Source organism: Arvicanthis niloticus, chromosome 15 (assembly GCF_011762505.2).
Source record: "Arvicanthis niloticus isolate mArvNil1 chromosome 15, mArvNil1.pat.X, whole genome shotgun sequence".
In the NCBI taxonomy this organism is placed as follows: domain Eukaryota; kingdom Metazoa; phylum Chordata; class Mammalia; order Rodentia; family Muridae; genus Arvicanthis; species Arvicanthis niloticus.
In genome coordinates this window covers 73,132,364-73,156,509 of record NC_047672.1, presented here as the reverse complement: position 1 = coordinate 73,156,509, position 24,146 = coordinate 73,132,364, and the positions used below count along the sequence as shown (strand labels likewise).

Sequence of the window (24,146 nt, the reverse complement as noted above, 5' to 3'; positions counted from 1 at the left end):
ATACAAGAAAATTTTGGATACTGACCCATGCTAACTTTGAATAGAATTTAATCCTCTGTTTATTGTATTATTGTAAACTGAAGTGGTTTAATAAAAACATAAGACAGGATCAAAGGTTATTTTTTCATGTCTTTCTAGTAGAAACTCGACATACGCCTCCTCTGCATTTGCTTTGGGTATGTTCAGTAATATTTATAATGTTCTTCCCTCTAACGTTTCCTCCTACAACCATTACACATCTAACATGTAGGAAGAAAGATCCATATTTCCCTGTCTGGTCCTCAAACCACATGAGAGCTTTATTTGATGCAGAAAGAGTATTTTCAAAGACCTTCACATTCCAGGTGCCAAACACTGTGGAAAGGGCACTGTGCCCTGTGCTTGGCAGGTCACTGTGTTAGCCTCTCTATTCTTTATGCTTTCAAGGAGGGGGCAGTGACTCCCTGCCAGAGGAAGATGGAGTGTGAGGAGAAATCACAGGGGCCCTGAGGGCGAAAGGCAGAAGCACAGTGAGTATAAACTTGGCAGACAGCTCTAAGTACCCTTTTTCTCACTTTACCATCTAGGGCAAATGGCAGCTCTCCTAGCCTTTTCAGCCATGCCCACACTACAAGACCAGAGATGCCTATTATCTTTTTTTTTTTTCAAAGAAACAGAAAATAATTTCTAATAAGGATTTATGGTGTAGTTCACTGTATCATAAATCTTAGCAGGAAGTTGAATCATTTCTTGATTACTATGATACAGGAGTATAATAAAATGCTCTTGATGTTAGAAGAAACACAGTAGCTTCGGAAGTGCAAAGAACCAAATTTATACTCATTTTTGCATGTTTATTTACTATGCATAGTATTCATAAATACTGGTTGAATAAATAATTAAATGTATTTCAACTTTATAAGCAGAATTATTCTCAAGGCCTCTCACAATACTGTCTGGCATGTACTATACATGAGTTATTACCTTATTATTATTAATAACATTATTATGACTATTAATTTCTCATGAATTTCTACCCTTTTTGACTGCTACAAAATTGGTATTCTCATCTCCATGACATAGACTATGTTATATGAATTGATCTCTATTGTTTTTTAATTTTAAAAATGGAGTATAAAAGAAGCATAAAGAAGTACCATAAAAATTTTATTGAGTGAGGGCTGAACAGATGACTCAGCAGTTACAAACACTCATACAGTAGCTCACAATCATCTGTAACTCCAGTCCTAGGGGGATCTGATGCTCTCTTCCGGAACACACATGGTGCATAAACATACATCCAGACAAAATATCCATTCATATAATTTTTAAAACCTATATTGAGATTTTTTTATTAGTAAGGAATTAATAGGCTTCTTATATTTGTGATAGATGAGGATTATTTAAAAATTTTCATTATGAAATAGCTTGAGAGAAACAGCAAACATCTAACTTAACAGAGGACAAAAAAAAAAGAATATTCAAACTAATTAACTTCAAGCTAACTGCCAAGGACCAGCCTCAGCTTGGAGAGGGTTCCTGAGGAAGGGGTGGTTGGGAGCAATGAAAAGAAGACTCAAAGCCAAATGATGGGGTACAAGCTTATAGTTTTATAGTCTCCTTGAGATGGCTCCCTAGACAGTGCTCTGTAGATAGCTCTTGGCTCTGTAGTTTGCTTGAGACAGCTCTCTTCTTGAGACAGCTGTCTGATAGAGACATGGTAGAAAAAAAATTTTGAAAGCTCTCTGGATAGCTCAGGGGCTTTCCAACCAAAGTCAGAAAAACTGCTAAAAAAATTCTAAAAGAGCTGTGTTCACTTCCAAACTTCTCCAGACAGCTGAACTCTTGCTAGAAAAAACTCTAAAAGATAATTGCTATAGCTCCCTGCTAGCTCATCTCATGAAGATCAAAAACCCAGTCTTTTATTTACATATCAATTCAGTTATTTACCTAGGTTCCCTTCTGATTATCCCATGAATTAGCATCTTATGACCTTAGCCTCTTGATTCTTAGAAAAAGACAGCAAGTACACTATTTTAAAAACAACAAACAAACAAACAAACAAAACAAGTCAAACGAATTAGAGATCTGCCTGCCTTTGTTAAGCACAAACAATAAACTTTGCTGGGTGGGATCCTGTCCTGAGATAATCATTTTCACCATGCCTTGACCTAAATTCACTCTGTCCTAGGGTAACCTTGAACTCAGGAATCTGCCTGCTTTTCTAAGCAAAAACAATAAACTTGACTAGGAGGGATCTTGCCTTGTGATCACCACTTCCCAAATCTCTATCTCCTTCCTTAATGTGTTTCTGATACATTGGCTCATAGTACAGCTGTCCCTGTTCTTTTGGATCTGTGAAGCCCCTCATATAATTAATATTGCAACCTTATATTTTGCATAGTTGAGAAACTATACATTCTTGAACTCATGTTTTCAGGGTGCTTTCCCACAGCCTTAAGAGCTGTCCTGAAGGCCATAACATGTACCATTTTTCTAAGGACATTAGACAGACCCTTGACTCAGACTTGTGCTGTCTCTGATTAAAATGGAGTTAACCTTGGCAGAGAAGACACTCCCACAAAGGAGGAACATGAAGTAAAATATACAAATAATCCTTAAGCCTAGCTACTGCCAATACTTGTGGAGACCCATGCCCTTCTGGCCATGTTCCAGGGGTAGGAAATCATGTCAATATTCTCTCTTCCACATGACCATTAGGACTCTAAAGTACATGCTATGAGCCTGTAGGACAATGATTCTCAACCTTCCTAATTCTATGACCCTTTAATACAGTTATTCATGCTGTAGTGACCTCAACCATAAAATTATTTTTATTGCTACTTTATAACTGTAATTTTGCTACTGTTATGAATTATAAATATATTATATTTCCAATGGTCTTAGGCAACCCCTGTAAAAGGGTTATTTGACCCTCAAAGGGGTTGGGACCCACAGATTGAGAATCACTGCTCTAAAACCACTTCACTAAAAATATCATTATTCATATGAATCTGAGGTTGGCTACTTGAATTTCTATAGTAACCATTTCAGCTATATATGTTCATCAGGAGCTCTCACTGAATCATACATAAGGAAAACAGTATGTGTATAGAGCATGTACTTTAGCCCTCCTCCTCTATAATTTTAGTTGAGTAGGTATGTGGAAGAATCTGCATATCAGTATATTTATTGCTTAAAGGCAATTCTGATGTAGAGAGCCTGACAGCCTGGAGTTAGAGAATTAGTGACTAGACAAGAGGCGTGAAGTGTGTTTGGAGGATCATTTCTACTTTGAAGAATAATGGGTGATAATAACATAAGTATAGGGGAAGACAATGCACCAAGTGTGTGTGTGTATATATATATTTTATATATATATATATATATATATATATATGTGTGTGTGTGTGTGTGTGTGTGTGTATACATATATATGTGTATATATATATATATATGTATATATATATACATATATATATATATATACACACACATGCACACACACACATGCACACATACACACACACAGCATCCTACCCTGTTTAGACAGTTCCAAGTACCAGCTATCATTCACAGGGTTTATCATTCACAGGGTTGCTGCCTGAAGGAACAAAGTCTTCCACAAGAATTGATGGGATAAATTAGTGGGCTCTTTGCCAAAGCTTTTAAATGTCCTTTGGTTGATTTTTCTCTCAATCCGACTGTGTCAGCATAGTTTATTTTAATTTACCCTATGTGCCTATCCCTCAGGTGGTCAGGTCTAGCCCTTTTCTCAGCTGCCTCCGGGTGTTGTTGTTCACTCTCTCATGATTTATTAATGCATTCTCCACCAGGTTAAGGATTTGCAGGCATCTTGCTTAGTTTTAGCAGTACAATGCCTAACTGACATAATGCCTTTTCTTTCAGCAGTTTACATTTCATATGGAAAAGCAGAAGAGTAAACAGATTCAATATAAGACACCCATGCAATGGTAGTAACTGCAATGTTTAATGTAGTTGAGTTCCCTAAAGTGTATTTAAAGGTTTCAAGCTCTCTTTTGGGATGATAGAGGTTATTGTCTTTATTTTTACTAATAAAAATCATGACCTTCAGATAGAAAAGTACATTCAAAGTTATGTAGCTATCAAGTTGAAGCATTACAATCCAACCCAAAGGACTGTAACCTATTCCGGTTACTCTGTCCTTAATATAGCAAAATAGACTGACTGGTGCCACTTCAAAAGTAGGAAAGGAAGAGAATTGTTTCTAAGGAAGGTAGCTGCTGATGTGGTTCTAAGTCAGAACTAGAAATTAAGTAAGCAAGAAGGTGAGGTCAATATGTGTAGGGAATAGAATACACAAAAATTATAACCTATAAGTTGAACTTTTAGTTCAGTGAGTCAATATGGCTGGAATCAAACAGGTACATATAGAAAAAGATGGCAAATTCAAGCCTTAGAAAGTTGAAGTCTGGGTGACCTACAGGGACTGTACTAGGGAAATCTATAAACAAACTCTCAATCACATAAAATCATTGTCCTCAATTGTTTTCACTCTTATTTAGAGATGCTAAAATTGAAATTTAGAAATATTATTCTTCAAGGTTGTACAACAACACATGTATAAGCCTGGTACCACAAAGGGCAAGAGAAGCCATCAGTTCATGACGACGGAAACCAGATGGAACAAACAGTACAACAGAACCTTGGAGTGTCTCAGAAGAGAATTATGACCCATGTCTGAATGACAAAAGTGGATTTTAAAACTCTACAGATGCAAATTACCATATAAACTTGAAGAGTAATTCCTGGCTAACTGAGGCTTTCAAAACAGCTCCTATGTGTTACATGTGTTCCTCCTAGCCTCCTTTCTTGAAAAATGAACCCCTGGATGTCTGAAATTTTAATTCTTCTGTGGAACAGTTTGTGTTTCCAAGAACTAGAGCTAAATATGATGACAAGTACCCAATGTTAGAAGGCTCGGAGAGGGAAAATGAAAGGTGCTATTTGCTGTGACATTTGAATCTATGGCCTCATAGCTGGGTTTCTTCCTCTGATCTCCTTCTGAGGAAAATGATGGGCTTTGTAGAGTTAGGCAGAGTAGTCTTCCAGATGTGTGGGAAGGAGGAAATTTTACATAATCCCAGTTAAACAGGCTTTTGTTTCTCAATTTAAAAAGGAATGTGACCTCCCAGGCTAAGGATTAGAAATGAATTCTCTCTCTACCTAATGGTAAAACTATGGAATGTTTCTTTAAGAAATCCTTTCTCTTTTTTCCTATTTCCCCAGCTTGGAAAAGTTGTACATAAGAATTTAACAGATACCATGATGCATTATACAAACTGTTCACATCAAAATATATTCCATCATGAACAACATGATTAAGATATATTTAAATGGAAATGCATGTAATTTTCAAAGATATTGTGAGACTGGAATTTATTAAATCTTCTCTGGGCCTATTTATTGAAGCTTTGGTTCCACAAGAGTCTCTTCTATTACTGGAGTTCACAGATGATCCAGTTAAAGGGGACCTGCAATGTCACTGTATCTCATCACCCTGCATTTGATAAACAATAAAACAGGACTAGCATTCAGGTTGCCACAGTGGACCCTGAACCCAGCCGGCAGGGACAAGACCTCCAGTTCTGTAAAAGGAATGTGTGTTGCAAAGAATGTTGGCCATTTTTACTGGCAGCATTTATTTTGAAATTGCTCTTAAGGTTATTTTTTCACTTATAAGATAAAGAGATTTGGTTTCACTAATAAAATCCTATAAAATAAGGTAATGACATGGATCTCATGAGAAAACACTGAGTTAATTCACAGTGACTGGTGGGTGTAAGAATCAGGGTGTAAGTTCTATGCAGCGCCTTTGGCTGCTATCCTTGGATAACTAATCAAAACCTGTTTTATGTTTACACTTTCACTTCCTCGTCTCTACTCCCCCTTCTATCTTTTGCATTCAAAAATATGAAACAATCAATAAGTACAAAGGCTATCCAACAAAACCAGGCAGGTGTGAGCCCTGATTAGGAGAGATGAAGATGCTCTTTGATTGGGTTTTGCTTTTATTGTAATCAACTCTGAGGCACCTTCTAAACTGGAGATTTTTTTTCCTTTCTTTCCTTCTTTCTTTCTTTCTTTTTTTTTAAATAAAGCAAAAACAAAAGTAATCTTTAGGTGTTTATGTTTTCATGTTGAAACAAAGAATTTTATATAATGTAAATTTGGGTAGAGAGCACACTTCTAAAGGCATAATTATGTCATTTATTCTGATTTTAAGATTGTTTGGCATGACAAACTCAGCCACCTGGTCAGCACAAGGAGAGTCAGGACTGCCATGTGCATCAGGAGACAGAGACCCATGCACTGCAGTGATTGGAAGGGCCTCTGGGACACAGGAAAGAGGGAGAGTACTAATGACAGAATTAAGCTCTTTTGCACAATTGCAGAATTATGAATGGTTGATGCTGACATCATCCCAACAGCAACAAATAAGTAATTGGAATATCTTCTCCTCGAGCCACCAAATGGTATGACTCATTCTTCTATCAGATCAGAGCAAAACTGCCAGGCCTTTGGTCAGGCACTCCACTGGAATGAGTTAGTCACCTGGAAACTCACTGACAAGCAACTATCATTAGATTCTCATTTGAGATACATGGCCTTTGTCCCCAAGGACATGGCATTATCTGTCCATAACTTATTACTTTTGAAGAGGTCAAAACTACACTCAGTCCAACAAAGAAGCAGTCTGCTATTTAGTGAAACAGAATTGTCTATTCACCAGCATTTTTGTACAGAGATATTAAAATAATTTTAATATTTGTTTTATTCATAAAAAGTTCTTAAAAACTGGTGAAAGAAAAGGAAATTATTATAATCCTTTGGTGCAAAAATAATATGTCTACCCCAGTGTAGTCTACATTGTGTGCTGATAGAGGCTGACTGTGATTTCACAGAGGAAATGAGATTCCACAGACTAGCTGTTGCTGATCAATCTCTGAGCTAGTCAGAGATCCCAATCCTACCTGGGTCTTCTCATCAAGCTACTACAACCACTGGCCTTATTTTATTTTGCCTTTTGTTTTCTTTTGCTTCCTTTTGATATAAGGTCTTGCTATATATCTTGCATGGACCTAGTACTTACTGTGTAGCTCAGGCTGGCCTGGCCTTGAGCTCATGGCAATCCTCTTGCCTCTGCCTCCCAAGTGCTGGGATTACAGGAATGCATGTGCACCACATGTAACTTTATTTTGTAACAAAGGTTTTGTACTCAAAAGAGTATAGCCAATCATTTGGGAGTTATTTATGTAAGTATTTTGAAGAAATTAAAAATCAAGCTTTAAAAAGTGAATTTCAAAAAGCATTCAGTTCTCTTTGTAAATGTAGAAAAGAGTCCTCACTCACAAAAACAGAGAGGAACATTTATTCTCTAAGAATAATCTCACCTTCAATTATCACATGCCTTTTTTTCTAAGGCGGTAACTTGCCTTAGAGGTGAAAATGACAATCTCCATTTATAGCTCATTCTTTCTCATTACTTCTCATCGTGGAAGGCAAGAGAAGTATTCTGATTTCACCAGGGAGTTGAAAACCCGATCTCTTCTTCATTAACAGGTACAGTGACAAAAAGGTTAAAAATAACCCCTCTGAAAATCCTACTACTGCACACTGCATTCTCATCTCCTACTATGGCAAAGTCTACGGCGTACTGCTTGAAGAAATATTTTCTCACTTGCTTCAGAGATGCACTTGACATTTAATTCCACTGAGTGAGCCCTTGTTTCTGTCATCTCAAACATGGATTAAAAAAGGAAGTAATAAGTCTCCAGATTTATACCTTATTGTATTAGTGGGATACCTCCTGGTTAACCTTTTTATTGTAGAGAAAGGCTGTCCCTAGAGCAATTATATCATGGTTAAAAAAAATAATCAGAGGAAAGGATTAAATGCAAAAGAAGAGCCAGAACTTTTGCAATAAAAGGAAAAGGTTATTAAAGAAAAAAATTGGAGATGAAATGATGACAATAGGAAGAAATCAGAAGGAAGGAAATAACAAGAAAACATGCAGAAGACTCATATCAGGTCAGATACTGTTCTAAAGTGCCCAAAGATAAAATATAGTAAAATACAGCAGAGGTTCTGGCAAGGGTATGCCAACATAGAATATATTTTTCTTCCTTTTCTTGTCTTCACAATCCCTTCTAGTCACCTAGTCTGTAAAAGCTGTGTGGTGTTTATTCTCTCTTGCCAGCATCACTGTACTCTGACCTCACTGGCCCTGGACTGCTGGACACTGAGCAAATTCTGTTAGGCAAACCTGAGTAAGGTAATTTCACCTGATTTTTTTTTTTTTAACGGATTAACTTGAAACTCCACTTGTACTTCTCACACCTGGTCACTGAATGGCAGAGACCCCTTGTTTTGCCTTTATGGAGTGATGGGGCCTCCTACACATTGGTGAAACACAATGTTGCAAAATGTGCCTGGCCTTGCCCTGTGTTAGCCCAGTGATGTAGCTTCTACTATGGTGACTCTCCTCACCCCAACACCTTGGTGGTTTTATATTCTGTATTCAGACAATTTTCTAAGTAAAAAAGTACTGTAAAATATCAAATCACCACTTTTGTTCTATCTATATTGTTTCAACAAATCAAGCAGATGCAGTAGAGTCTTTGATTGTTTAGCTGTAAATGCTGAGGTTTTATGGATCTTACCTAGCTCACAGAGGCCTTCCCACACGACAGGGTCTGAGACAACCTCTGTCTTTTTCTGGATGCCCCACATCCCTGTGGGCATCACAGCATGCTCGGCAGACAGGCATCTTTGGAGGAGCAGCTCCTGATCCTGTCTGGGCTGTAGGACACACTTTGCTGTTATTATTGTCTATTGCTATGCTGGAGGGGAAACATCTGCTGTTCTCTCCTTGCCATCTATCATTGTATTCTGTAGCATCCCTGGACTTCCCACAAGAGCAGCCAGGGTAATACAGCCCAATGCCTTCTGCAGTCCTCAGAAAACAAGCTTTAAAGGGATAAAGTCCTCCTTGTCTTTACAACTGCCTGGAAGGAAAAGGCACTTCTAACTAAACCTAATCACTTTTAAGAAGTCATTTATTTTTGTTTCTCCCTTTTCCCCTCATTCTTTCTCTTTCACTGTAAGCTAGAAATATACTTTATATATTACTCTTCACTTTCTTTTTTTTTTTTTCAAGACAGGGTTTCTCTGTATAGCCCTGGCTGTCCTGGAACTCACTCTGTAGACCAGGCTGGCCTCAAACTCAGAAATCTGCCTGCCTCTGCCTCCCAAGTGCTGGGATTAAAGGCGTGCACCAACACTGCCTGGCTTACTCTTCATTTTCCTTTCTTCTATTGTTTTATTCATGACTATTGTGTATAGGTGTGTGCATGCCACAGTGCACATATGGAGGTAAGAAAACAGTCTATACAGTTATCTCTTCTTCCACCTCTACATGGGTTCCAGGGATAAAATGCAGGTCACCATGGTTATGTGGTAATAAGTGTTACCTGCTGAGCTGTCCTTCCAACCCTTTATGAGTTTTTAAATTGGGATATATTTATATAGCTGAAATGCATATAGCTCTATTTTAACAAATATGCACATCTATCGTACATATACTTTCTCAAGAGCATTATTACTTCATAACAATGATGTCACATTAGTTTGTTTCATAAAAGAACCCCACAAGTATCAATGTGAAGCCTTGTGGTTTCTGGAGATACAGGGATTCAAATGTAAAGCCATGGGTGTGCTAAATAAATGCTTGACCTCTGACCTAATCTATAGCCCTTCAGGTTTGCTGTTTCTAATCTTCCTTTAGGGGTGGGGCTCAGAAGGTTGTCTGTGCATTGAGGATCCCTGTACCAGCGGCCGGCCACACAGTTGTCCTGAGCACATATGCTGATGGGAAACTGAGCACCCCCTCCCCACCTCTGGGTTCAGTGACACTTGCAAATTGCTGAGGATATTGCTGTCATTCAGAGGTAGGCCTGCATGTGGCCCACCATCCAGGCAGAGAGAAACTAAGTCTTTCTCAAGTCTGACTCACTCACTCCTCAATCTGCCTGCTTGTTGTGTTCACTCCTAAGTTAACTCTCAAACAAAACAACCAGAAGTGGGTGGGAGAGAGGAGAGATAAAAGGCTGAGAGGGTCCACGGGACAAAGTGCACCCTAGGAGCAGGACAACAGCTGCCTGTAGTATAGGAGGCGTCTTGGAGATACACCCTTTCCCTGGTAAGGGGAGTTTCTAAGCCCTTATGCAGGAATAGAAGCAGTGACTGCTCAGGAGTCAGCAAACACTAGCACTGACCCTGGAGGACTTGTAGGGCACACACAGAAACATGTCGGGGCACCAGAGGGCTATCCCTATTTATCATCTGCCATTCTACTAATATGACTCCTGACACTTATCTAAAATCTAGAGAAATATGAGAGGCCAAACAAGAATTATGGAATTAAGACTTAATGGGCAAGAGATAAATAGATGTCTACACAAAGAAAGCTTTACCTGTCTAATATCTAAGTTTGAGACTGAGATTCATAACTACACTGTGTTTGTATAAATAATTTCTAGGACAGAGAAACTATTATCAGAGTCAGTAGCTCTCAATACAGAGGGAAAGGACTTATTGTTGTTTATATTCTTTTACTTGTTGATCTCACAGAATAAAAAGATCACTTTTAAAATCAGTCTAAATCTTTGTTGTTTAGTATGAAGTTCACTCACTAATACATTCATGCACAACAAGTTTCTTGATTCTACACCATGGCCATCAAAAATTTGGGAGAGCCACAGCCCTGTCCCTTTGTTCATAATAGCAATACCACTTTTCATTCTATTTTATTTGTAATTATCAGTAATAAGACAACAAAGAAGACAGTAAAAACTGCATGAACTGGAGTGAAAATGCACATTAGGAGAAATTAATAGACAATAAGTGAATGGTGAGCTTTAAAATGGATCTGAGATGAAGCAGCACTCACTGTGGTTTCTGCATTTCTCCTCCATTAACTGTCCACACAAGTAATAAAGCTACAACTGTAGCTTATTTCTAATTTTTTTGGTTGTCCATAGGGATTATAAACTGAACAATGCTCATGAAGCTTCTAGAACAATGTAGGAGGACACACGTAAGTACCACGTGTTCCTTTTCAGGCAGGTTAGTTGGTGAAGTATTTCACTGTGGGAATGTTGGTGAAGTGCCACCTCCTGCACTGGGCTCCTCTCTGCTGTCCTGTGGCATGGGCACAGAGATAGAGGTGGCAGGCAAGATGATCCTTCCATGCTGTCACCAGGCTTCCAGCAGGCTTTTATTTTTGTGGCATAAGAGACTCAAAGATAATATTACAAAGCACAAGGGTCTCATTTGAGACATATATGTGCCAAGAAAACAGATTTCAGGAGAGTGAAAACTATACAGAAGGCTTCAAAGCAAGGTGAGACTTTGCCACTTTCTTAAAAATATTAGACTGTGGGCACTGGAGAGATGGCTCAGTGGATAGAGCACTTGGGAAGCAAGCATGAGGACCTGAGTTCAAATCCCCAGTGGTGTACAGCTGCAATCCTAATGCTCCTAAATCAAGATATGAGGAACCAGGAGAACCTGCTGAAGCTCACAGGCTACATACTCTGGTACACTCTTCAGAGAACAACAAAGAGACCCAAGGTGGGAAGCCAGGACCAACACTCATAGTTGTCCTGACCTCTACACACATGTATACTCTCATTACATGTGCACATGTGCACAAACACATATGCATATATGCATTCACACACACTACTAAACTAGAAAATCTGCTTCTACTGAGTATGAGTTCTGAGTTTACAGAGCTTATGTTTAAGGGCTCCCAGCCCTGATGATGCTCTTTGTCCTTCCTGTGGTTCTGTTACTATTCTGTTTCCATTCATTCATAGAGAACGCAATGCAGATATATTTAATTTGATGTTTGTTTTTCATGCAAATGTGATAAATAAGACTGAAAGACTCAAGTAAATGGATTAAGATTATTTTTAAGACTTATGTCAGAGTTTAGAAGCAACACAGTCCATTGTATAAATACCTTCACAGAAAGGAGAGGAGGGATGTGGAAGGGGAAAAATATGGCAGATGGCTTAGAGGAAGAATAGCAAGAAAAAAACAAGATGAGAGAAGAGGTAAGAAGGAAGGAGGAAAGGAGAAAGAAAGGAAAGAGGGAGAGAGATGGCCTGGGGGAGGAATGGACTCTGATGAACTCCTGTCCTCCGTAGCAGCCTCTGTCATGCTGCCTTATTTCTCAATGCTTCATTTTTTGCTACAAGAAATGGAGGTCCTGGAAAGAAGGGAGCTCTTTAGATTTCCCAGGGTGCCCAGTGAACAAGCTGTGTGCTCAGAAGTTAAAACAGGCTGGCCCATAGCAGAGGCTGCACCATTTCTAGCTTGACTTCTCAATGTCTTCTCAAATATGACTCCCATCGTCTATGATTGTTTTGTTTTGTTTTGTTTTGTTTTGTTTTTTAAGAAAGAAAGAAAAGAAGGAAGCAAGGAAGAAAAGGAAAAAGGGAAGAAATGAATGAATGAATAAATGAATGAATGAATGAATGAGGTGAGAAGGGTTGTGGCCATCAAGTAGAAGCAAGCTCATTTAAAATCACATATAGTAGAAGTACATGGTTCTGAAAGGCTAAAAAGAAAGTGGTGTCAAAAAGAGTAGAAAAATCATAGCTTAAATAAAAGTGACATAAAATCCATAATCTTGGCCAGGAAAGATCATACCCAATCAATCATGAAAATGGTTGAAGTAAAATCAATCACATTTCATTGATTTAAAAAAAAAACAGATTTTTGTATCACATAAAAGTCACATTTTATATTTGTCAAGAAAACTGAAGAAACTGAGTTAACTTGGCAGAAATAAGATTTCCTTGAAATAAACAATCATCTGCTAACATCTATATTAATGCAATACAAAAACATAAATATCAAAAGAAAAGCAAGAACTTTTCTTGGTCAAACATGGCACTTAAAATGTTTTATTTTTGCCTTTATTAATAAAATTTCTTAATAAAATTTCTATTTATTTCAAGACATTTATATTTGTATTCCCCCCCACCAGAGAATAACAGTCTTTTTGATTCATTGTCTTCTTAAATAATATGTAAGTTAGGAGGCACTATGAGTCTGTCTGAGTTAGTAGTATTTTATTCTATTTTACACTATTTGGGCTCATATTTCTATCTAGAAGACATAAAAGTACCTTCTACCCTACTGAAGCTCCAGAAATCCATGTGTCATCTTCAACTTTCAATCTGAAGGCCTTTTTCTTTAAGAAAATCCTGCCGGGGGCATTGTTCCTCTTCTGGGTCCCACTCTATTACATTTAAAAACTTATGTCCAAGATTTCAAAATTTGTATGACCTCTAAGCCACTACTGAATTATTAACTACCTGAGAGAAATGCAGCTTTAAGAAATTCCACTTAAATAATTACTGCTAACTATTTGTGTGAGTATGGCATGCTAACTGATTGTGTCACCAGAGTGTAAAATATTTGTTAAAACAGGAAAGATAAACACAAGGCAAAGTGATCTCATTGGTGACATTCAAGGTAACTGCCATTCAGTTTCCAACCTTGAGTATTACTTGGGTTTTCACTTCAGTTTCAAAGTTTAGCATTTTTTAATAACTCTTTTTTTATCTATTCAATCATATGCCATATTAAATAAAGCCCAAAATTTACATACTCTTCTAAATAACTGTGGACTGACAGACCTATTCTAAGGTCAGCAAAAATGTAATACACTGCCAACAAGTCTAGATATCAAACTATACACAAAAGTTTCTGACCTAAGTTTATTTCTTTGTCCTCAAAATCCCATGAAATTTATACTTAAAAGCTTTCTAAAGAATGCCTGTAGTGCAAATAATGAAGTCAAGCTTATATGAGAAACTATTTCAAGTTACAATGAAGTCATCTGTCACTTTGGATAAGACGTTTCCCCTTTCCACTTACCACTAACTATTAGATACATTGTAGCATGATGATTTTAGATATGTGATGGCTAATCTTGTCAGTTTGACACAGCTGGAAAGAGAGAACCTTAGCTGAAGAACTGTCTCTATTAGATTGACCTGTGAGGCATTTTTGATTACTAATTGGTATATAAGAGTCTAGCCCACTGTTGGCAGTATCATCCTTAGGCAGCCCTCTGTTGGCAGTACCATCCCTAGGCAGGTGGACTCGAGATATATATATGCTGAACATGAACCTGGAAGCAAGACTGAAAGCAGTGTTTTTCCATGGTCTCTGCTTCAGGTCTCTCCTCCAGACGCCTGCCCCCAGTTCCCTCTGTGATGAACCTGGGAATGTAGGCTTAAATAAACCCTTTCTTCCTTCCGTTGCTTTTGATCTTGGTGTTTATCACAGTAACAGCAAAGTAAACGAGAATAACATATGGAAATCTTATAAAACTAAAATATGTCTAAACACATTCAGGAATTTGAAGAATGCCGACATTTGATTTTAAGGAAGAAACAACGCTAGCACTGTTTCTGGTATACACGTGTAGTCCATTGGCAGTTAGCCATTCTCACCACTGCATTAGTACTCAAGAGCAGTTGAGCATACAAGTGAATTCCATAGTTAACCATACACACAAATACATTAGTACTTAAAGAACTGTTCAGGAACTGACCCTCCAGGGAGAAAAACTTTTCATTAAACAAAGTCAGCATCATTAACAACTCAAAATTCAACACATTCTTGTAACTTACCATATATTGGGGTTCAATTCCAGTTGGTGGTAGGAGTCAAAATCATCTCGTAGAATCACACTGTCACTGTGTATTTCAGCTAAGAGAGAAAGGAAGTATTTAGAGAATAACACTACAGAGGGGGATTTAGCTCCAAGTGTCAACATGCTGCATCTACGAAGGAAGGATACCTGTATTTTAAATGAGAACTGACTTTAAAATAAGTGTTTGATTGCAATTGCTCTGACTGTTAACACTGAGGGCAAAGGCTTTGCTGTTTAGACTTCTTGAAGTCTGTAATCTAGAGCCCCCAAAAGGGAAACCACTGAATGGTCAAAAGCAGGAAGGGAAAAGAAGAGAGGTCACACAGAGCTTGCTACTCATCCCTGACCCATATTCATCCAGAGACAAAGCACAGACAAACATTCCTCTGCTCACTAAGGCATGGAACAATGGCTCTTACTGTAGCAGCCAAAAAAAAAAAAAAAAAAAAAAAAAAAGACCATATACTCTTCTGACCCACTGACCCATTTTCTCTTGTCCTTCCTGTAGACCCTGTTGTCCTACCTTGATTTTTAGAACTCCCCACATTCTCTCACTATTCATCTAGTGTGTCCTAGTTGCTAACTTGTTTCCCATAAAAATTGCATGGAAAAATATTCTCTATATGTATAACTAATCTATATGTATAACTATAGAGTCAACTTAAAGTTGACTGAATCAGGGGATTGCTAGGATGGCAGCCATAGTGGTAAATATAGTACCACTACCATGCAGCTGTATTCAAAACCTGTTTTTAAGCATTAGTCTTCTGGAAATGCCAAAGAATACCTTCATGTGCTGTAGAGTGCTTATTTACTCTGAAAAGAGGGTCCGCAGAAAGACACAAAAATGATTTCATGGCCAGCTTCAATGTAAGTGTGTTCAATGTATAAAAGGAGAAATTAATTACTATTTTAACCATTCTCATTGGATTTTTTTTTTTTTTTTTTTTTTTTTTTGAGGCTTGTCCTGGATGTTTTGGGTAACATGAATCCTCTGGCTCTTTTCCTTACAATTTTGTTTGTTCTAGTCAGTTTTAAGAAACTAAAATCATGTCACTTGACTAACAGAGACCCTTAACAATTTTTGTAGTTTTCAAAGTTGATATTTTCTGCTTATAGGGGCAGAGCCACACAACTCGCTAAACTCACTGGGTAATTAAAATCTCTTCCAAATATCAGGGAAGATGATTTCAAATTCTCTTTGGTGACATCCCACCTATGGTAGTCCGCAACCCCTGAATAGTAGGTATGCCAGCAGGCAAGCATATAATGAACCACAGAAACCAGTGAGTCAGCATGCACTTAGGAGTGCTGGCTGTTCCTCCCCAAAGCCTGAGGCATGAGAATGGGGGGAGACTGGCTATACACTGGAGAGAATGTAGTGATAGACTGCGAGCATGGGTGTGATTTAATGATTCCTCCAAGCACTTGGATGTGGTGTCTGACGAGCCTGCAGGGTACAGCTCTCTCAGGTCGCAGCTTGGCCAAGACTCCGCTACACCACTGTGGTCACCAGCCTGTCGTGGCTGCCAGAAGGCATGCTTCTAAGCAGTTATGCTCATCTGCCAAGAGGAGCCCCGAGCTGTAGCATTACATAAAAGCAAAAGCTTCTCAAGGCAGATTTTTCCAAAGAGAAAAATAAATTAATTGGGTTTGTAGGTTGAAAGAAAAAGCCCAAGAGACAAATAATGGACCTATCTGAGGCCGCACAGTAAGAGACACTGGGAAAGACTGGGGCAGGCTAAGATGACTCCTTTTGCTTTTATTAAGTTGCAGAAGTTAGGAAAATGGTTTTTAAAATAAGTCTTTGCTGACACAACATGGTAAATTTAACTTTTAATGGTTCCTTGTCCTGTAGAGACAACTTCCCTTCAGTGGATAAACACATTTTGTGTTTATCACCAGACAATAACATACCTTTTATTATGTAGTTTGAAATTCCACTTGATCTGCATGCCAACCCAGGGAGGTAGGTACTGTTACTGATTCTATTTACATATGGGGACAGACGGGTTCCTCAATCAGTGTCATAACATGCAGCCAAGTGGTGAAGATGAGATAAACATGGGCACCTTGGTTCCAGACTCTGAGCTTTAAACCATCCCATAACCCTTTAAATAGTTGGGGTCGCAGAGCACACAATACTGATGGCAAATCATAGATTTTTTTTTTTAAAGCAAAGAATCACTTAACAGCTTCCCTTTAATGTTAGAAGAAATAATTGAGTGGTCTCTCTTTTTTCAATCTAAGAACCTGAGCAGAAATCTTAAATTTAAAATGACAGGAGTTATCCACACCAATGGCTTCTGCCTCTGCACTCTGATATGAAGGGCAGGGGAAACTCTGCCTTTGGATGCTCAGTCATGAGGTGACACGGAACAGGCTTCTAAGGGTAAGGGCACTGACATATGGAACTCCTGTGGGACAGGCAGGAGCTTCCCCTGAGGCTCTCTGCTCCAGCACAGACTGGACCTGAGTTCAATAAAGGTCAGAGACCAAGACCATGGAGAGTTTCCCCTCTACAGCATGAAGGGGTGGGCTGGGCTGGGCAGGTGACCAAGTAGAAGGCTAATGGCATCAGAGTCTTACACACTTACCGAGGTGTGAGTAAGCAGTGGCCTCTGTGGGAGCTGGAACAAAAGAAGAGAAAAGAATGTCTAATTGGTGACAAAAGCAAAATCCAGTGACCAGTAATCCCAAACGCAGCTGTGAAATTTAGTTCACAGGAGATAACTCACATAGATAGGGCCTTTTTACTCTGCAGGATTAAGGGGGGGAAATGCTAACAAACATCCTAAAATAAGATTGCCAACTCACTGTTCATTTTATTTAAAAGTTATGGTTTCTCCTACAATAAATAAAGCCCCTCATTTTACAGGCACAGTGTCCTGTAAGCTCACAAGATAAAGCGTAACAGTTAATGGATATGCCTAGCTTTCTCTGAGAGCCCATCTCCTGAAATTAGCCGTTTTGGCCATTCCGGTAATGGAAACAAAAACCCATCCCATGTTCCCACCCCCTAAAAGTGGTCACTGTCAGGGGCCATGGCTGTGACAGAGTGTACTGTGTTCAGAGGGTGCTGGTGTGAGGCTGGGGGAGAAGAGCGGGACTCTAAGACAGGCTGACTAGGAAATGAGGAGTATCTGGAGAGTGTTTCAGAGAAGACTCTTTCCCTGCTGATTTTTCAATACTAGCATAGAAAGACAAATAGACGTAAAGGAGGGAAGAAGATGGCCTATGGAAGACCTCAGGTGCAGCATGACTTGATGAAAATGTCAGAGAAACACTTGGGCACACAAGGTTACGAGAGTGGAAGCTAAGGACATTTGTGGGATTACTCCTAAGCATACGATGATCTTCTGAACATCTATGGGTGAAGGATGAAGGAGACAGTATGTTCAAACGTGCATGCGATGGAAGCAGAATAACCAGCACAGACAGACAGGATCCCGCCCAGCTCACTACCGAAAGTTACTTCTTCCCTGTCCCACAATGATTTCCAAGTTTGAGGGAATGTCAATTCACTACCTAAATGTAAGATTTCATGACACATACTCAAAACTCTTTTTTAACTTTCAAAGAAGAATTTCAACTAGATATAAAAATCAATTTCTCCCACAATGGGCAGTAGCTCCATTATGCCAGACTAATAATTCAGAATTAACAGCATTTTAAAATAAGACTGGTGTATCTTATTGCTCCAGACTAACATATAATGCATACTGAAGATATCTCTGTGGATTTTTTAAAAGGCAGATTCTATGGCAAGTGCCAGGTTTAAATTTATTAAAGTCATTTGTGAAACTCTTACAAAATATAAGACTGTATTTCAAGGTTTTGTGTTTTGTGCTGATGCTCGTTGGTTAAGTTGCTAGGGTTCTACAATGGCTCACTGAAGTTTTAACTTGGAATGAAGGTTTTCTTCAAACAAAAGTAATATTTGCCAAATATTCAAGAATCAAAGACAGACTGTGGCTCACTGATGCCTGTTCTCCTGTGTCACACCATATCTGCACAGGCTGAGCAGAAAGTCTCCAGGGAGCAGGAGTATTGGGGTTGAAACTGAATTGGTTTCTGGTGTTCTGGAGGCAGGGTCTCAGTCTATAGTGTAAAGTGCATGGAGTTCACTACATAGTTCACTCTGCCCTCAAATTTATAGCAATCTCCATGCCTCAAGTTCCAAATATTGGGATTACAGTTATCTGTTATGATACCAGGCTTGAGTTTAAAAACTTCAGACCCAGAAATATATCGGGCTAGGAAAATAGCTCAGTGGGTAAGGGGCTTGCTGAACAAGCAAGAGGCTCTGAATAAGGCTCCCCAGAAGCCATATCAAAAACCCAACGTGGTGGTGCACACCTGAAACCCCAGCAATGGAGGAGGGAGATGGGCAGGTCCAGGGTACTGCAGAGACAGTGCAGCTGAACCAGTGAGTCCCAACTTCAGTGAGAGACTGTATCTTAAAAATAAGGAGACAAGTAATGAAGCCAGACAGCTATTGCTGGCCTCTGGCTTCCACATACATGTATATACCACACACACACACACACACACACACACACACACACACACACACACGTATACACATACACAGAAATAAAATGAACTAGAAACATAGACTGTACAGATTTCCTTATCTGAATCAATGTTAGATTTTAACTTGTACTTTCTAGTGTTAGCTAAATTGTCACAAGACCTTAGAAAAAATCCTAGCTTCTTCCTGTTAAACATTGTTTTTCAGCTCATGTACTATCCCTATAAGTTACATATTAACAATACTAGGTTGGAAAAATTGAAAAAAAAAACATTTGTACATAGTTTTGAAATACACACATGCTTTGCTTCAACTTGAGATCAACTTTCTTAAAAAAGAAAACATGAACAAATTTTGTCAATATGTGAATATAAAGGAAAATGAGCTTTTTCAATATTCAGTCCTGTTTTTGAAGAATTTTAAAAATTTTAGGCCAGGCAGGCCTGTGATGCTACTTTTAACTGAAAATTTATAAAATCTTAAATAAGCAAGATATTCTAATACTTAAATGCACTTCACATATAAAATATATATCAGATTTTCAAGTCTTAGCACAAGAAAAAATAATGTTAAATGTGTTACTAATCATTTTATAGTGTCTATATTATATTGAAATGTTTAATATTTTATATAATCTGTGTTAAGTAGACATATTAACTATCTTACTTTTGTTTCTTACATGTGGGTACTGTAGGACTTAAAATTACATAAGGCTCACATTATATTTCCACTGGCCGAGGTTGAATTAGAGTTAGGAGTGAGCTCTGTACTGGGCATGTATTAGGGAATCACTGCTACTCAAAAAGTGGGCACAGAATCTAAGTCACTCAATGCTGCAGAAATCAAAACTGGAAATCTGTTCATACTCTTTTACAGCTTGGGCCGACCAGAATCCCACACAGTCACAGGAGCCTATGCATGCTAGGAAAACAAGGTTATACTTAATGCTATGTCGAGGGCTGTGTTACTCTTCAGAGGTTTATTTTAAAAGAAAGCTTTTAAGTCAGCATGCATCTCTAAAGCACTAATAAATTTCAGCCCATTTATTGAGCGGAATATTCAGTACAATGAAGACTTCAATACATTGAGAAGAAAGGAGATGTCTGTCTGAAGTTGAGCTGACTGTTGATTCTATCACTGGGTGCTTAACACCATCTTTGAATCAGGTAAGCAATCTCTCTCTCTCTCTCTCTCTCTCTCTCTCTCTCTCTCTCTCTCTCACCTGCACATCAGGCATTAGGCTATCAGAACTTTACCTCCTAAATCATTTTGGAATTCAAAGGCCCTAGGTAGTTTTGTCTCATGTATCCTTTCACCTAATTTGAAATTCTAATGTATTAAATTTCTAAAGCTAAATATGACAAATTAGACATGGTCTGTGAAGTTAGTATTTAATGAGCTATGAACCGAGACTTTCATCTCCCCAGGAATAATTTCTTTATTACTTTTTGTATTTTACTGCAATAAAGCACCATTTGACCTTCAAGTATGATAATTAAACTTCCAAAATGTTATAAATTTGGAATGAAAATAGTTCTCCCTATATTCAGGAAATAGTTACGATCAACATAAAAGATTACTTAATATTTAAAGCAGCTAAATTATCCACAGAAGCCAGCAGTATTAGCAATTATTTTTCTCTTTCCTCCTTCTCATTCCCCACTTCAATTTGATTTGTGTTTTCAGCAGCTTATCCTCTTTCCTATCCTAAAATAAATTGAGTAGGATCAGAACAAAATATATCTTTATGACTTAGAGAACTCTTTCAGGTAAGACTGATTCTTTTATGAGCTATCAATAACAGGACCTTAGTGACTAAACCTTGTGACGCATTGTCCTACTGGGCTCATGCACACATATTTTTGGAGAAACAGTCATATATATTTTTAAAAATTAGCCATGCCATGAATAACAATTTTGAGTGAAACAGAATATAAAATAGTATAGAGTTGTGGGTAGATTATCTTAAAACAATGCTTTGTAATTTAAAAAATTCTAGAATTTTGTGAACTCTAACAAATTATTAAGTTAACTGGAAGCCCAGGATCTGAGATTACAATTTAAATAACATTTTGAGGTTGGAGCAACCAGGAGAAAGACAAGAAGAATGAGAGGAAGTAGAAGAGGAAGGGGGCATGCAGGAAGAGAGAGGCAGAAGGAAGAGTAGAGGGAGAGGGGAACAGGGTCAGTCTGAAGAGGGCCTTGAAAGCCAGACTATGCTGGGGAGCTAAGGTCACATGATTTCAAATGCAGTTTGTGTCAAGGGATAAATGAATGGATGGACTGACTGTGTCAAAAGTGGCAGTGGTTATGAAAACTGACAGGTGCTTCAAGGAATACTAAGAAGATTAAGCATGTTTATCTTCAACACACTGGTGTAAGCATGGAAGACAGACAGAAATGAGCAGAGGATGTTCCCTGGGCATCTGCTTAGTATTTGGGCCAATTACTAAAACACAGAACTGCAATAAAAGAGGCAGAGCCAAGGAAAGAAAATGCCCAGGTTAGAACTGAGTTAGTTAGAGGTACTAAAACGGCTCCTCAATGAAAGTTCTCCATGATGGTTAATCTTGACTATCAACTTGATAAGATTTAGGATCCATGGATCCTTCTCGGCATTTATGTGAAGAAGCCTGTAAACTGGGTTCATTTAAATGGGAAGACCTAACCTTAGTATGGGTGGCACCATGTTTTGGGATGGGGTCCCTAGACAATAGAAAAATGAAAAAGTGAGATGGATGCTAGGTATTCATCTCTCTCTGCTTTGTGACTGTGAATGCTTATGCTAAGCAGCTGTTTCACATCCATGTCCCTGCCCTTTCCCCACCATGACGGCCGGCAATGCCAACTGGTGACCAAACTAGGCACATCCTTCCTTAGGCTTGTTCCAACAGTTACGATGTCACAGTGATGAAAAAAGTAACTAAAACATGCTGATAACTAAGAATGATAGCTAATACTCACTAAGGTGCCAGCCATTATGCCATGCAGACATTTGTGGCATTTAATCCCTTCACAATACTCCTTAGGAATAATGGGATGACGTGGAAGGCAAGTACTGCAATTCTTCCCACTTAACTGACAAGGGCATCGAGACTCAGAAAAGTTTCATAGCCACACAGTTCCAGGACAGAAATTTACACACAGAGTGAGAGCCACAGTCCATGTTCTCAGTGCAGACATCCACACATGATCTCAACCATACTGTGGTATTGGCTCTGGGTCAATTTCTTTATTACTTTTTGTATTTTACTGCAATAAAGCACCATTTGACCATACTGTGGTATTGGCTCTGTGCAGAACAAATGGACAGAGTTCCACAGATGAAAAACATAGGTGTGACATCATACCCAGTGTGGATTACAGAGGAATAAGGTCACATGAGTGAGATAAGCAGCTGAGGAATGGAATCCCCTGAAGCCCCAGCATGAACACTGTGAGGCAGAGGAGTCATAAAGAATCCAAGCAGAGGCAAGTCTGGCAGAGCACTGGCCTGGCTGGGTTCCTGGTAGGCTATTGGTGCCCCTGCAGATGTCAGTTCCTGTGGCACCGGCAGGGGAAGCCAGGCAGCAGGGTTGGGAGTACACCCTGAGGACACATGATGTTCTTTCAAGAAGCTGCAGTGTGAGGGGAAAAAACAGTCCGAGGAATGCACACAAAGTTGAAATTCCTGCCCCAAAGAGTGGTGGCTTCAACAACAAAACACTGCCGGGGGTGGGGAGTTCTAAAAGCAAGATGCTGAAACTATGAGGCAGAGAGGAAAACAGTTGAGCAAGGGCCTCAAAGGACATGGCATGATACCTCTCCACTGACTATAGATATGATTTTACTTTGGACCAGCATCTATATACTACAAACTGAGAACAGGGAATCAGCCTCATATTGCCACACGACTCCCATGGGGTCTGGTACAGTACCACATATGCCTACTGATGACAGCGCACAATAAATGCTAATTAATAGGAATGCATTTCAATTCTTAAAAACTTATGAAAACCTATATTAATTTGTAACATGACACAAGTATATTTTCAGATATACATCAAAATAAGAATGAATTAACAAGTTGTGTGAAATAATATTTCACAAGGAAAAATGAAAATATGATTGATGTATGCTGACAGCAATTTCACTCCCAAGTAATTACATACACTCAAATCTAGGTTCTGTCCTTTAAAATATGAGGGAATACAGCAGACTATATAGCAGTTTGAGCAGAAAGCAGGCTCTACGGGCATTCAGAGGCAGCCAGTGTCAAGTTCATTTCAAGCATAAATCTTGGTATTTTGACTTTAGACCAGATAAAGCTGTCAAGTGGGAATGTATACAGCCCCCAGAACGGAGAAGAAGGCTGTTTACACCTTTGTTCAATCACCTTGGAAAAACCAGCACCAATCTAAAACACCCTTTTTTTTAGGAGTCGTAAAAAGCAGCCCAACCCACCCAGGGACACTAGCAGGAAGTTTTACTGTGGCCATATGAGGTGACTCTTGGCAGTCTTGGATCACTTGGGGACACTGTGTCTGTCAGAGCCAGAGGCCCCAGTTCTCTCCTCTACAGGGTAGGGTACTTTTTCAGGCGCTGAAGACTGGGGCTCCTGGATAGCTTCCCCAGCCTCTTCCCCAGCTCTCTCTGTTGTAAATCACAAGCCTGGGGATGCCAGGAACAGGAGTTGTAGCTGCTAAGGTGAAATTCAAGCTACAAAACAGCCATGGGGAAACGGATGTCTTTGACAAGCAAATCTTTAACACTAGGAACCTTCAAGTGAATCAGTTCCCCTTCCAACAGTGGAAGTCGGTAAGGTAAAGCATAACTCTGACTAACACTGTGAAAGGAGAAGGCTTTAATAAA

The 24,146-nt window shown here is 38.9% G+C and overlaps 1 protein-coding gene and 1 non-coding gene across 6 annotated transcripts in view; both read right to left on the bottom strand.

Moving 5' to 3' along the window:
- Positions 1-24,146, bottom strand: part of Reln (reelin) — a 438,704-nt gene that overhangs the window by 224,826 nt on the left and 189,732 nt on the right. For all 5 annotated transcript variants that reach the window (XM_076913169.1, XM_076913171.1, XM_076913172.1 and 2 more), the window contains exons 5-6: positions 17,359-17,391; positions 14,739-14,817 (exon numbers count right to left, since the gene is read on the bottom strand). In XM_076913169.1, coding sequence (XP_076769284.1) covers positions 14,739-14,817; positions 17,359-17,391 — 112 coding nt within the window. The remainder of the gene's footprint in view (positions 1-14,738; positions 14,818-17,358; positions 17,392-24,146) is intronic.
- LOC117721156 (U7 small nuclear RNA) lies at positions 1,736-1,798 on the bottom strand. The gene has a single exon (XR_004608415.1). It is a non-coding gene; the product is annotated as a U7 small nuclear RNA (small nuclear RNA).